General features: G+C 34.3%; 2 protein-coding genes across 2 annotated transcripts; both read right to left on the reverse strand.

Annotated features, from left to right (window-relative positions):
- Window positions 3484-9087, reverse strand: LOC105160776. The gene is made up of 8 exons (XM_011078258.2): window positions 8474-9087; window positions 6386-6533; window positions 6134-6284; window positions 5927-6052; window positions 5741-5821; window positions 4662-4854; window positions 4325-4595; window positions 3484-4145 (listed from the first exon to the last, which is right to left on the reverse strand). Exons 1-8 carry the CDS (start codon window positions 8669-8671, stop codon window positions 3880-3882), a joined length of 1434 nt encoding a protein of 477 aa, XP_011076560.1. The 5' UTR covers window positions 8672-9087; the 3' UTR covers window positions 3484-3879.
- LOC105160777 lies at window positions 10310-13447 on the reverse strand. Its single transcript, XM_011078261.2, has 3 exons — window positions 12683-13447; window positions 11424-11696; window positions 10310-10888 (listed from the first exon to the last, which is right to left on the reverse strand). The coding sequence occupies exons 1-3, from the start codon at window positions 13241-13243 to the stop codon at window positions 10607-10609; spliced, it is 1116 nt and encodes a 371-aa protein (XP_011076563.1). The 5' UTR covers window positions 13244-13447; the 3' UTR covers window positions 10310-10606.

The following is a 13995-nucleotide window of genomic DNA, read 5'->3' on the forward strand; positions in this document are numbered from 1 at the left end:
ATTTCAAATGATCATAATTGAATTTAATATTAAATAATTTTGAATGCCCAATTTGGAAATCATAACTTGTTGAGCCCATATCATAGTTTAATATGGACATTTGATGCTAAGATTAGGAAATAATAGTATGGGATTCTAAAGGTAGATTGATTTAGAGATCAATCATTTCAAAAAGGGCAATCACAAATAATAATTGAAAAAAAAAAAAAGGAAATCAAGAAACTAACTCATGTGGGAGGAGGGCCCATAAGTCTGGCCCACATTAAAACTAATGGATTTGTGGGCTCACACTGTTGGTAGGGCCCAATATGATAGTTTCATATATAAGTCAAAAATAATTTTAATCATTAATTCCACTCATTATTTTTAACAGAAAACTTTCTACTTTTCCAATTTTTATTAACTATTGGTGGATGTGTCAAAAACGAGACCTAACTCAATCGGCAAATTTGAGATTTCATGATCATGAATTACGGGTTTAAATCCCACCAATATATGAGTGTTGATCTATTGTAATAATAGCTGTTGGTTAATCATCAATATTTGATATTATTAATTAATATATTAATTATTAATAATTAAAAGTTTATGATAGGAGTGTGACTAAGTTCTTTATAAACTATCCATTCCGTCACGTTTTTTTTATATGTATATAATAAATAAGCTTTTATATTTTCAAATGTATTATAAATAAAAATAAAATATATAAACGAAGAAATCGCATTTGAAAAAAAGAAAGATAGAAAAACAAACTTAAGGTATTATCGATGCAATAAAAAAAATTATCGTATAATTTTATTTTGTTAAACAATTGCAGTATAATTTTAGTTTTGGATCCACACCGGGCGTGCTTCATTTGCTAGTTGTGAATAAAGGACTATGTCTCAATGGCAGTTGAAGGGGTACCAAATAAAAGAAAAAAATTATAATTACACATTTACCCTTGAAAAATCAACCATAACTACTAAAATGGTGTCTGAAATGGTAATTTTGTTATTCTTATCTTATTTAAGAACTTCATACATAGATATCTCTCGTCCATTTTGGAGATCGACAATTCTAATCACAATCGAAACTCATCTATTCAAAATTATCTCGAAACTTATGACTATTTTGAACATCGGAGAGTTATGCTGAAAAACGTACATTATAGAAATGAATAGAATACAGGGTGTTAGGTAAGTAATTTTTTTAGGGCAACAAAAAATATATAATAAATAATTATTTTTTCTTTTATATATATATAACTAAATAATTAATTTAAATGAACTTATGGTTCCTCCTATAAGTGGTTGTCTTGCCTTAGAAGATGAGAGGGAAAGTGGGAGAAGTTGGGGAAATCGTGATGGAAAATTTTCAATTAAATATAGATTTATTTTTCTATTTTTATTTTTTTGTTACAAAAACTGAAAAGGAGAGTGACATTCCACGAACCTGTCAGAAAAGATTGGGCTCGCGCTATGTGCTCCAACCTAATTACTTGGAAACCAATTCCCGCCGTGCATTTTAGCCCACCAAATGCCTTGGCAATAATTCTTGCCCATATCGTAGGTCTGCAACGTTCGAGCTTAACCAATCAATATGGAAATTAAAATAAACGAGACGTAAAATTTCAAGAAGAAATTAGGTGTGTTTTCTTATTTTTTGTTTTTATTATGCGCCCAATTTGAGGAAGTGTTGGCTACAAGATAACTGGGGTAATTTTGTCAATTCTAAAATAAAAACTAATAATTTATAATTTTAAGTTGTTTAAGTTAAACTGATTTAAATTAAAATATTTAAGAAACTTTTTATCAATTTCTGCGGCTTATTCATAAAATTGTAAATATTAAGATAGTTTTTCAAATATTGCAACTTTAACTTTTTTTTCAAACACTCCCAACTTTTATCACTGCTTAATTTATAATTTATTTTTATTATAAAATAAAAATTATTGCAAATACATTTTAAATCTCATCCACCTAACTCCTAAGGATCCCAAAATTTTTAAGGAAGTTCGGAGAACTTAATTTAGTAGAAGTAGAAAATGTTTGCAAATTACAAGTTATCAAACGCATTATCTTATTCAGTATAGTCATAACTATTATTGTGCTGTGGTGATTTAACTTTTGGTGTAAATAAAATTTAGGGCTAATTAAATTTGGATGCGCTCTAAACATACAAAATTATACTTTCTTTCGAAAAAATCAAAATTACATTTGTATCGCTCCAAAAATTCACTCTTTATGTCTGACTCTCTTTCATTAGGGTTTGGACAAGAAATGCTGATATTGGCAAAAAAATTATATAAATTTTAATTTTACATCTCATACAATAATTTTGTATTTATAGAGAAAAAGCGTAATGATATTTACCTCACTCCCATACACACACACACACACACACACACACACACACACACATATATATATATGTATATATATTACTTCATCCATTTGTAAGTACAAAAATATATATGAGAATGTTAAATGAGGTATAAAATTTAAATTTACGCAATATTTTTTGTTAAATATTGGCATTTTTCATCCAAGCCTAACAGAATGAGAATGAGTATAATTGAAATTTTTTTGGAAGGAATGTAAATGTAATTTCAAAATTTTTTTGGAGGAAAAGTGAAATTTCTCATTTTCAGAGAGTTTAAGTGTAATTTACCGTATAATTTAATACTTTGAATAATTTGAGCATTGTTTCTTAATTCATTTTATACTTTAATCTATACTACTTATCGGCTAAATAAGAATAAATGAACTCAAGCTTAATTTTATACTTGTACAAATTTAAGAGTGCAAGTGAAATTATTAATATTTTTTAGCATAAAACCAAAGGTTAATTACACAAGAGAATAATTTGTTTTTGCTCTAAGTTGTCGTTTTACATATAAGCCCTTAATTTTTGAAAATGATTTAAATATAATTTTTAAATCTTTTGAGAAAATATATAATTTCATATTTTTAGAGAGAATATCGATATAATTAACACCTAAATAAAAAATATGATCAACATGATTAACATCCTTAGTTAAAAAATTTCACATTTAAGAAGCTAAGAGAAGTTAAAACTTGATGAATATCATCAGCATCATCAATAGTCAAGACATCAACATCCACTGGCTTCTATCATTCTAATTCTACCAGATCCATACATGTTTTTCTAAGTTCTTGTACATGCTACACCAGATACAGAATATGCTCAGTAGCGAGCAGTTGCACACTCTTCACATTTTAAACCAGAGTAAACCACAACAGGCTCTCTAAAATTTGTCTTAATTATAAATACCATCTTATTGTTAAAAAATTACAAATACACCTTTGTGACACAAAAAGAGTATTGTTATACAGCCGTTAATTCCAAAAGGGTTTATAATACTTCACGCAACAAAAAAATATTTATAATTATGACAAACCTCAAGAGAACACATTGTAATTTACCACTATCATCTATATGTGTGCAAGAAGTTCACAACAACAATAGGCAGACAGCGAAGACATGAAGCAATTTTGTTCAAGGAAAGAAACGTGCATTCAGCTATAAACACAAGGAAGCAATTTCCAGACTACCTTCCACAACCAGTTGCACTATCACAGCAAATTGTAATGCAAACACAAATTACACAACTAGCACAGCTTGCTATAGCTCTCACTTGAGAGCCTCATGTTATCAAACACATCTACAACACAGATGATACGACCCGAATTATCAAAATAACAAACCAAGGCTCTTACAATGTATACCATAGCAGCGAATATATCCATCCCCCTTCATGGGGGTGAGACAGACTACTACAAGGCATCAAACTGCCGAACTAATGGATTTCGTTTCACCAGAGCAGCAAGGATCCTAAATTTTCCTTCCACATGGAAATGAAGCTACTAGCAGCCTTCAGTTAGACCAGACATGGACAAGACCGAGCCTGTTTCCGGTATAGATTTCATTGCGGTCTTCATCGTAGAAGAGAGCAGTGATATCTTCCAGGGCCTCTGCTACAGTGCTCCTTATTCCGGAAGCTTTGATACGCTTCTTTGAGTTGCAGTTTCTGCCACCACAACTCGCGCTGCAGTTGCACTCGTTCTTCGGAAGACTGTTGCTCGCCTTTATCTTTGCAAGGCACTTCCCGGTCAAGATATTGCTGATGTTAATTGAACCCGCTGCAAAGAGTGAAAAAGAGTCGTTCTTATGAAAATGCATGCATTAGCTTAATTCTTGTGTAAGTGTGATGTCTGATAAAAGTATGCACTGTATCCTCCCGGTAAAGTTTACGGTTCTAATGTAAATGAAGAAAATTGTTAAGTTATATACACAATATGTCTGCACCAAATAAACGTACCATTTCCATCCGATAATGGTTCATCCGTCTCCGCTTTGCAATATGAAATGATGAGATCCTGATCACTTGTGATGTATATGTTGTTAGTATTGCAATCAGGATGCCATAAAAGATGATCCTCAAATGAGGTCACAAGCTCGCCTCTGAAGTTCCAAACAGCAACAGTTCGGTTTCTGAACGTCAGGAATAATTGATTCTCGTACAGGAATATAAATGCCGATGGTGTCATGAACTCGGTCCTGCTGACTTCTGTTATCTCCGTATTGCGTACCTACATAGAGAGGATGTCAGATCTCAGAGGTCACGACCATCAGATTGTCAGTAACAAGTGACTTACATCAACGATCTGGAGATTCTCGTTCTCTTGCTTGACGAGAAGCTTTTCATTGAATTGTTCAATGAAATCCACCTTCTTGTTTCTATGAAGGAGATGGCTAAAAGATTTAAGAACAGTTCCATCCTCAATAGAGAGAATCTTCAAAGGAACACCACCTTGGGTTTTTGTAAATATCAATAGCATTATTCCTGGACTGTTATACAAAGGAAGAGTCAGCAAAAGTACATATATCTTGGTAATGAGGAAGGAATGAACTATCACCCCAAGGACAAATCACAAACTAACCAAAATTTTGGTTCAAACCCCATCCCAAGCAAATAGCTATCAGATAATATTTCAGTCCACAATTATATATTAATTCTAGATGAAGGTCAGCAACTCAAGAACAAATATCAGTGTACAAATTGCAAAATAGATACTTCTATATGACAGGATTGCAGCACTAAGATTCCAGCCTCAAGAGATACCCAAATAGGAAGTATTTCCATAATGAGGATGGAAATTTTTCCAAGTGAGAATATGAGCACTTGAGCTTGGGGATAAGATGTTGAGCAGAAATGGGCACAACAGAAGCTGCCTCTAACCCTGATACATGACATAGTGAAGGTAGGAAATAGTGACTTGAAAACAAGTACATCTATTATATCCTCACAATTTGAAAAGCTTAATTCTCATGCTACTGAATATTGTATGAATCATTCTGCATAAAGAATCGCACTTAAAGCTCCAAACATATTGCAATCATTCATATCAGCCAAGTTTCAACAATGTCTAATGACAAGTATAGTGTTCCCAAATAGTTACATACTAAGATTAGAGACCTGCCAGAAGATAGCAAGAAAAAACAAAATAAAAATCACTTTTCAAAAGAAGAGCAAAGAAGTATCCAAACAAGATGTCCAAGGTGAGAAGATAGAGGCAAAGCAGTGCGGTGTATACAAATCAAAACCAACTTACAGCATTCATAGGACAGCGTTCAGGCTGACACCAGAATGGATTAAAAGAAGCATTTCCAGATAAATGTGTATTGAAATGAATACATGCATGGGTAAAACCTTATTCTGAAACTAGAAAATTACCTGATCTTAATCTCTTGAACATTTTTATCCGAAATGGAGTAGAGCATTGTATAGTTTTTCAAATCAAACACCTTGTATATGCTGAGACAAGGAACAAGAAGGAAGCAAACATCAGCAATCGCAGTAGAATTCCAAGTATAGAGAAATACTTTGGGACAGTCCACAGATGAGATTGTTATACTTAACCTGTCTTGTGCAGAATATGTAAGAACCTTCCCATTTACATCATCAAATTCCACAAAACCAGGCCACTTCAATGACTCGGACTCAAACAGCGCGAAACCAGCATCAGGTTTACCTCTCCGTATGTATCTGAAAAATGGTTCAGAAAAGTAAGCATGAGTATAACAAACAGCAAGAGGATGATCAGAAATAAGTGATGGAGTTCCTTACTCGATCCTTGTGGTTCTGCATTTTAAGGAACTAAAGTTATCTGAAGCATAAACTGAAACAGTGATGAGCGAATCATTATTTTTGTTGTAAAACAAGCTCCGAATGACTTCATCAGGACAAACATTCAGGAAGCATATCCTCTGATTACTCTCTGCATACGAGACAGGTACATATATAAGCTTTTTACTACAGCCAAGTATTTAAATGAAAATATTCGTATAAGTAATTAGTTTTCTCTCGTTACTGCTGGACCTCGGCTAAAAGCTGCACATACACCAGATTGCGCAAGAGCAAAGACAATATCACGGGCAGCAACTATCTCAATAATCTTTGATCTCTTCTTCAGAAATGGCAATGACAGAGAACAATATCCCTTGGGATCATGAGTATCATATTCCTCCTGAAAAGAGTTATACTAGGTTTAGCCGTCAAGAGAGTATTGATGAAAGAAAATTCACTAATACAAAAATGTCAACATAAGTATACAACTTCTTGTCCACGGTACTGGAAAAAACTAATTCTACCGACAAAAAAAGAAATTCCATGAAAGCAAATACAGGCAATAGTTACATATTTTCAAACATTGAAGCATATATTTACACCTCAATCAGATTTTGCAAGTTAAAGTTTTAGAGCAAAAGAAAAGCATCAGCAATTTGCTTATTCTCTAATAGAGGGCGTGATAAAAAAGTTATAATTTCTTGCTGTTTTGAAGTCGCATATCTTTTCCAAACATTCAACTCTGACTCCACTTCCATGGGCGAATATCAAGCAATGAAACACCATCTTATGTGTGTATACTGTATAACATGCATCCAGGAGTTATCACATCATCATCATTTAGTTTTGTAAAGTAAACAGGGCTCCAACACTGTCATGCATGGAGCCTCATAGTCACAGTCAAGGAGAACACACAGTAAAGAAAAGATCCTGATATGAGCATGCATAATTATTGAATTTATTGAAGGGCTATAAGATCACACAAACTCCTTAATACTCAATTAGCTTGCAAAATCACACGAACGCACATAGATTGAACTCAATCTAACAGCTCCTCTCGCCCTGAGGTAGAACATTAGATTTCATACTTAGAAAGACGGTTGAAGTTAATGACTTATTCCGGTTGCCTAGCAGAAGCACTGCCTTCTCTCAACAATTGTTGACTTCCTTCTTAGTAATTGTTGCCACAATACCCAACCTTCCCTCTTTGAATTCTATAGTCCAAACAAAAACTCTTTCACTGTCTAGCAATGAGGCGTAATGGCAATTTGGTAGTGAAAAAATTCAATTAACTGTACAAATTCCTCTCCCAAGTACCTGCTTAATGAATATCTATGTATGTCATTCCAAAATTGGTCACCTCCCTAGAGCATTGAGAATGTGATCTCATTTATGACAAACCCAAGAAAGACAGGAACACATCAATATGGTTGGCTGCAAATAGGTTAGATAAATGTGGGACAAATATACGGGGATGGAAAGGAACAGAAAAGAAGGGTATGGATCAGATTTGTTCGCAATTGTCGGCTTGGAAATAAAAGTGGAAACAATGTTAAAAGAGTTTTAATGGTTCACTCAACTAATGACAAATTAATTGTAGAAAATTGTGCTTGCGTAAGAAGCGATTTAAAATCTTAAAGCAGAAAGAATAATAACAAACATGATCAAACTACGTCATAAAGCATAGATACATGGTTAATTTGTTAACTACTTAATCCATAAAACTTGTTTATCAAAATTCAATTCCATAAAACCTAATACAACTTTAAAACATGTAAATTCCAAGCACATCCACATGCCAGTTGTCAAAATCAAGGGGAAGATCATAACCAATCCCCATGAAAATGATAAATCTCTCAGCTTCCTTTTAAAACCGGGGTGGGGTGGGGTGGACCACCACAAAAAGTAAGTTAATCAACCAAGGTATGGACCGGATGATCTAAGATATCGACTGACATATTTATTTCTGCAAAAGTCTTCCTTATGGTTCGAAATATCTTGAGAGTAAACTTCAATTTGTTCAGAAGATAAATGATGAATCCCATCCAGTTCGTGTTCATAGATCTACATAATTATCAATACGTACGTGTCAAGTTCAAGTGATAAGCTAACAAAAGAGCAAATTCCTGGAGGGTTTCTCCGAAATTTTAAGCACCGGTTATCAAGCAGTGAAAGCCCTAATTTTCCTGTACAGCAACATCTATCATCACAAATACATATAACCCAGAAAAGTTCAAATCTTTCACAGGCAACCACAGGCACTTAAATTACTCAAATCCACGAACACCACAAAACAACAGCAGAACATTTCTGCAAACCAATAGATTTAATAAAATAAACCTGCAGGCGGATGTTGCGGAACCGCTCCTGAGCATCACTCATGCTGAAAGCGCGGTCGCGCTTCGAGGATATCTCCCTTCTCTGCAGCTTCTTCACGCTGTTCACAAACCCATCTAGACCACCACGGGGCCGCTTCTTCGCCACCACTCGCCGCCCACAGCACGGTCTCGGACTCGCCGTTATTCTCCTCCCATCCATATCAGATTATTATACTAAAACACACCCTTCTTTACAAAGAAAATTTAAACCCTAAAAAAAGTTATACACATATCAAACAAATATATCTCAGCTTGAATTGTACATATCCAAGATGGGCATCACTTCTGCAGAAGAAAAGAAACCCTAAATCTCCGAACCCAGCCCAAGGTCCAGAGAGAAAAATTCAAACAGAAACAAGGAGAGAAAACCCACACACTTTCTCCCCTTCTTTTACAACTGGGTTTTTGAATTTCTTCTTGTCTCTATACTCGCTCGCATTTATGTACGTTTGTATGAAGATGAATTCATTCAATTCTCTCTCTATGTATATTTTTGTGCCAAGGCAATTAGGCAAAGAGTGGAGCTGGACTCTTGGAGGGGCCTAAATAGAGAGAGAGAGAGACGGATAGAGAGAAGAATTTGTCGGATTTTAGAAGAGTTTGACGTCCGACTATAGTTCAAAATCCAGATTGACAACATCCGACGGTGTAATAAATTTTTCTTTTTTCTTTTTCCTTTTCTTCCCTTTTTTTCTCTTCTAAGTATCAATTATCATAGTACTTGTACGTATATAATCTGATAAATACCAACAAAGTTTGAAACAAAAATTTAAAATGGAATAAATAATGAACACAAATAAAAGTGGAAAATATACATGATAATAGTAGTATTTGTTACAATACGACCTACACCATTTTTACGGTGTAATGTATCGATTCAATGAATAAATCAATATAATTAAATATAATAACAAATTACATCGGCTAATCAATATATGCATAAGAACAGTAACAAATCATAATAACTCACATAAAGTGAAATAAAATACTCACGGGTCTGGTAGAACTCGAACCCATAACCTTAAATCTTTTTATAGGACCTCGATTTTAACTTTAATCATTAGATTAAAACATATTCTTTCCATATCGAGTAATTTGAAATCAAAATTTTTTAAAATTAATTTCTTAAATCTAAATCCTTTAATCCAAATGTACACCAATAATAACTGGTTACTAAAAGTATGTTTGTGTTAATCCATATTATATTACACATTATTTGTTGAGAATAAACAGATAGTAACATTTAGTTGTTATATTATACTATTTTCAATTTCAAGAAAGTATAATATTTTTTATTAAGATATTATCATAATAAATGATAAAGCTTTAAAAATAATATTGATTTTACTTTGATTTAGAAAATGTAAAAATGGGCACAATTTGTTTTCATTTGATAAGATTAAATATCAATAATCAAAGGAAAATGAGCACATAGCAAAGCAAAAACAAAAGAAAATAAGAATAGAGCAATAGAGTAGATAAGGCTGTGTTTGTTTTCACTTTTTCACATACAGTAAAAAATATTTTAAATATTTGTTTATATATTTACAAATGCAGAACCCAATATTTTACATTGGTATCAATTAATTAGCAATTAGGCAGTTTTGTTAGTTTAATTAGGTTTTTTTCTTATTATTTATTAGTAAGTTCTGGTTCTTGGTTTTTATCAACACATGTACACAGACTCCATTCTTCTTCTTCAATGAAGTATTCTTCCTCCATTTTCACGTTTATCAGCAATTTATGGATAACTCGTCATTTGCTTGCTATTCTGCAGCTGGTGAAATAGTTAAACTGCAGACCACAGTTATATTTGATGCTTTTGAACCATGAGGAAACAAGAACACCAATGTTATAGGATCAGATGAAGAAATTTCTAAGATATCATCCACGAATGATCCCAAGTCTTATTCTGGGACGTCTGTCTTTCATTACGTCAAGATTTGTTCGTTAGAAGGCATTAGCCGATCGTCAGCAAGTTTGTACAATGTCGCAAAAATATTCTTATATTAACTCAAGGTGCCGATGCAGCAGCTGTCATTGATTTGAAGGGTCCAAGTGCAGGGTCTTATAGGCAAAGAGATGGAAGAGTGGATCAGAAGAAACGCCCTTGCAGCCACCGGATGTTGCCTTTCTCAAGCTTTTTTATATCTGCTTGATGTTTTTTTCCGGCTTCTTGAAGTTCCCTTGCAGCGTCCTCCTTGTCGTCACGAGCTTCCAACTCCTTAGCAGCTCCCAATGCTTTGACAACTGGATTCCGCAGTTCAGAAATTAGACCACCACCGATCTTATACTCTTCATTGTCCCCAATCAGGAACAGGCGTTGATCAGGTCCACTCACCATGGGAATGTCCACTGCCAATAGTCTTATATCATACTGCAGAACATTGAGATGGTAAGTAAATGTAAGCATGACTGGAAAACTTCTCATGAATGTCTGACCTCAAGATGTGTCCATAGAAGAGTGTCCCAATCCCACAGATCAGAGCATGTGACATGGAAAAACGACAACACATGCCTAAACTATCACAGTTAATAAGCCTGAACTATTATGACGAGTCTCTTTGGTCAAGCCTTGTTTTTCTTTGCAGAGAAGTAGAGAAAAATTTAAACTTCAAAAGCAGATCTCGTTTTCATGAAGCAAGTAGACACTCAATAAGGAAAAGGGATGATAGAGTTGATAGAATATGGTAGAATCTTGAATTGTTCGACTTTAAAGAAGGATCAAACATAGCAAACTCCATACTTTCTCTGAAATCCATTGGAACAGTTTCCTGCATCTATGTTTAATGAATTGGGACAGGCGATTGAAATCCATTTACCTACAATCTGCAAGCATAACGGTATTCACTAGATAACGAACGAGAGTAACTTCAGGAAAGAAAAAATGATCAGCTAGCAGTTAAGGAAACCTGGCCTTTCTTCTTCTTGACTTCAACACTGACTAATCCCTTCCTTTCCGAACCTTGTACAGGGAAAATAAGGAAACACCTTTTGCTTCTTAACCTCGGTTTGAAATTCTGCAGGCTGATGCCCCCTTCTGACATCACATATGCCCTCAAGTCGGTTCCTGTGAGTGGTGCACCCATAACCTCAAGAACACTAGCTGATGTATTTAGCTTCCTCATAGCCATTCTGTAAACTTTATCTGGATTGATGGTGAATTTTGCATGAAGGTACAAGCCCTAGACATAAGAAAAAGCACGTTACGATGTTCGATGGAAATAACAATAAGATAAGTAGCACCATTTAAAATGTTCAGAACATGACTTAGGTTGTTAGTTTAGTTGAGAAAGTGGATAATTTCAACTTTAGACTCGATCAAAGATGACGAAAGGATGGAAAGGAAACAGGAAAAGGAAAAGTGCCAATATATTATACCATCAGCACACTAACTTGCCATAAGATTCGATTGTTCACACCCCTTAACCTTGAGTTATCCGAATAAAATTTATGTCTGACTTTTATCCCTTCATCTTATCCTCCTCTCCAGAACTACTTGCCCCGTCCCTGTTTTTATCCATTAAAAGACTTGCACGTTCTACATATTAAATATGGTTACGTTCCAGACTATGAACTGGCCACTATACTTCAAATTGACCTTGTATTCAGTTCCGGAAAAGCAGCATCCACAGGCCGACTTAGAGCTCGAGACATGAAGGACAGAAAAGCCAATAGACGTCGAAAAGCTAGCAAACAAACAACCAGGGTACCAGAAAGACATCAGCAACAAAACCAGAAGAGAACTGCTCAATTGACTTGACGACGAGGTAAACTGATTAGCATGCAATTAAAATGATAAGTACGGTATTTGGCCCAATACCCCTCCATCATTTGCAGGATAAATTACCATTTAGCCAGTAGCAGCATGTAAAATAGTTCACCATGACAATGCAAAAAGACAAGATGACTCCTCTATCATTTCCAAAGGTAGATTAGTAGCTACATTTATGGCACCATGCTACATAGATAACATCACTCTGCAAATGCTGAAGACCTACAGCAAATTACACAGTCAAAACTCAACTCAAACATCAGCAGCTTGAAAACCCATGAAAATTTCTCCATCTTCACCATCAAATCATCAACTAAAATTCAACTCCCAATAAAAACACATAACTCATCACAGCCTATTGAAACCAGAAACTAGAACAAGCAAAGAACAACTCACAGTAAAGGCAACGATAGCAGATGAAAGAGCCAGAAACCCATACTCGGCCATGCCCTCGGAGAACCCAACAAAAGTACTGGCAATCCCAAACAAGAATCGCCACTGCAAAATGCACACCACAAACCCACCGGCACCCAACATCACCAGATGATTCCTCATCCAGAAGGCCTCAATCTGCAGCCCTACTCCCTCCTTATAACGTCCGAACATATTCTTAAAGGCCAAAGCAGGTTTTTTCACCACATTTTCAGCAAAACTTTTAGAACCCATCTCGTGATTCTTAAATGAAGAGTACCTAAACGCGAAGAAACTTCTGTGCTGCAAGAATTTTGCATGTGGATCCAATTTTCGAAACACACCATGCATATTGGGCAATGATGGGAACTGGGATCTTTGAGAATTCAACAGCCATGAAGAAAATGTGGGGTTCTTGATCAATTTAGGCTTGTTTATGATGAAATTCGAAATGCCATTACCAGTGCGGTGATAGTTTGTTGGGGTTTTTGACGCAACGTGATCAAAATACCTGACAATAAATCTTGATGACGAGAGTTTTGCCATTTTTTGGCGTTTATAAAAAAAAAGGTGGAATTAGATTCCCGAGTCACAAACTCGAAGGAGGAATTGATTAACCTGCGGGAAAAAATCAATCCGATCGTTTCCGGGGAAGAACAGAGAGTAAAAGATAGTGATTCACCGGGTTCTCGCCAGTTCAAATTGTACGTAGTATGTACATAGAGAAAGAGTGACGTACGTATACCGTAGAGTATGTGTAATTTGTTTTATGGAAAAGGTGCTGAAGTTCTATTAAAATTTCCAATGTAATTGGAAAAGAAATATCAAATTGTTTAACAATTGAGTTTGAAATTAATGGATAAAAAATCATTTCAATTTAATTTTATTAAACATAACAAAATTTTTTGTTGACATACTTTGCTTAAATGGAATTTGGAATTTGATGAGAATAAAGTATAATTTAATCGGTAAAATCGAGACTTTATAATCAATACATTTCGAATTCTACTAATATATGAGTATTAATTTATCGTAATAATAGTAATTATTGATTAATAATACATACTTGAAATTGATAATAAATGTATATCGATTGATGATGATTGAAATTAATGATATAATTGTATTTAATAATTCACTCAAAAATATAATTTGAAATTTGATCTCGTCCAACTTATAGGGATCTGATAAACAAAAATACTCTCATAATTTTATTACTATTTCACTTTTACCATTCATATAATTGACGTTTTTCCCAAACCAAAATTATCTGTTTGTATAATTTTAAGTTCTAACAA

The sequence above is a fragment of the Sesamum indicum genome, linkage group LG4 (assembly GCF_000512975.1).
Source record: "Sesamum indicum cultivar Zhongzhi No. 13 linkage group LG4, S_indicum_v1.0, whole genome shotgun sequence".
NCBI lineage: Eukaryota > Viridiplantae > Streptophyta > Magnoliopsida > Lamiales > Pedaliaceae > Sesamum > Sesamum indicum.

Bases quoted from the DNA above. Each gene is read 5' to 3' on its own strand.
- LOC105160777 (XM_011078261.2), bottom strand. From the start codon at position 13,243: ATGGCAAAACTCTCGTCATCAAGATTTATTGTCAGGTATTTTGATCAC. The intron at 11,697-12,682 runs GTGAGTTGTTCT...TCTTATGTCTAG, and splicing joins CTGCTATCGTTGCCTTTACT to GGCTTGTACCTTCATGCAAA. The intron at 10,889-11,423 runs GTTTCCTTAACT...AATGTTCTGCAG, and splicing joins TCAAGAAGAAGAAAGGCCAG to TATGATATAAGACTATTGGC.
- LOC105160776 (XM_011078258.2), bottom strand. From the start codon at position 8,671: ATGGATGGGAGGAGAATAACGGCGAGTCCGAGACCGTGCTGTGGGCGG. The intron at 6,053-6,133 runs GTAAGGAACTCC...ACCATTTTTCAG, and splicing joins TGCAGAACCACAAGGATCGA to ATACATACGGAGAGGTAAAC. The intron at 5,822-5,926 runs GTTAAGTATAAC...TCCTTGTCTCAG, and splicing joins ACATATTCTGCACAAGACAG to CATATACAAGGTGTTTGATT.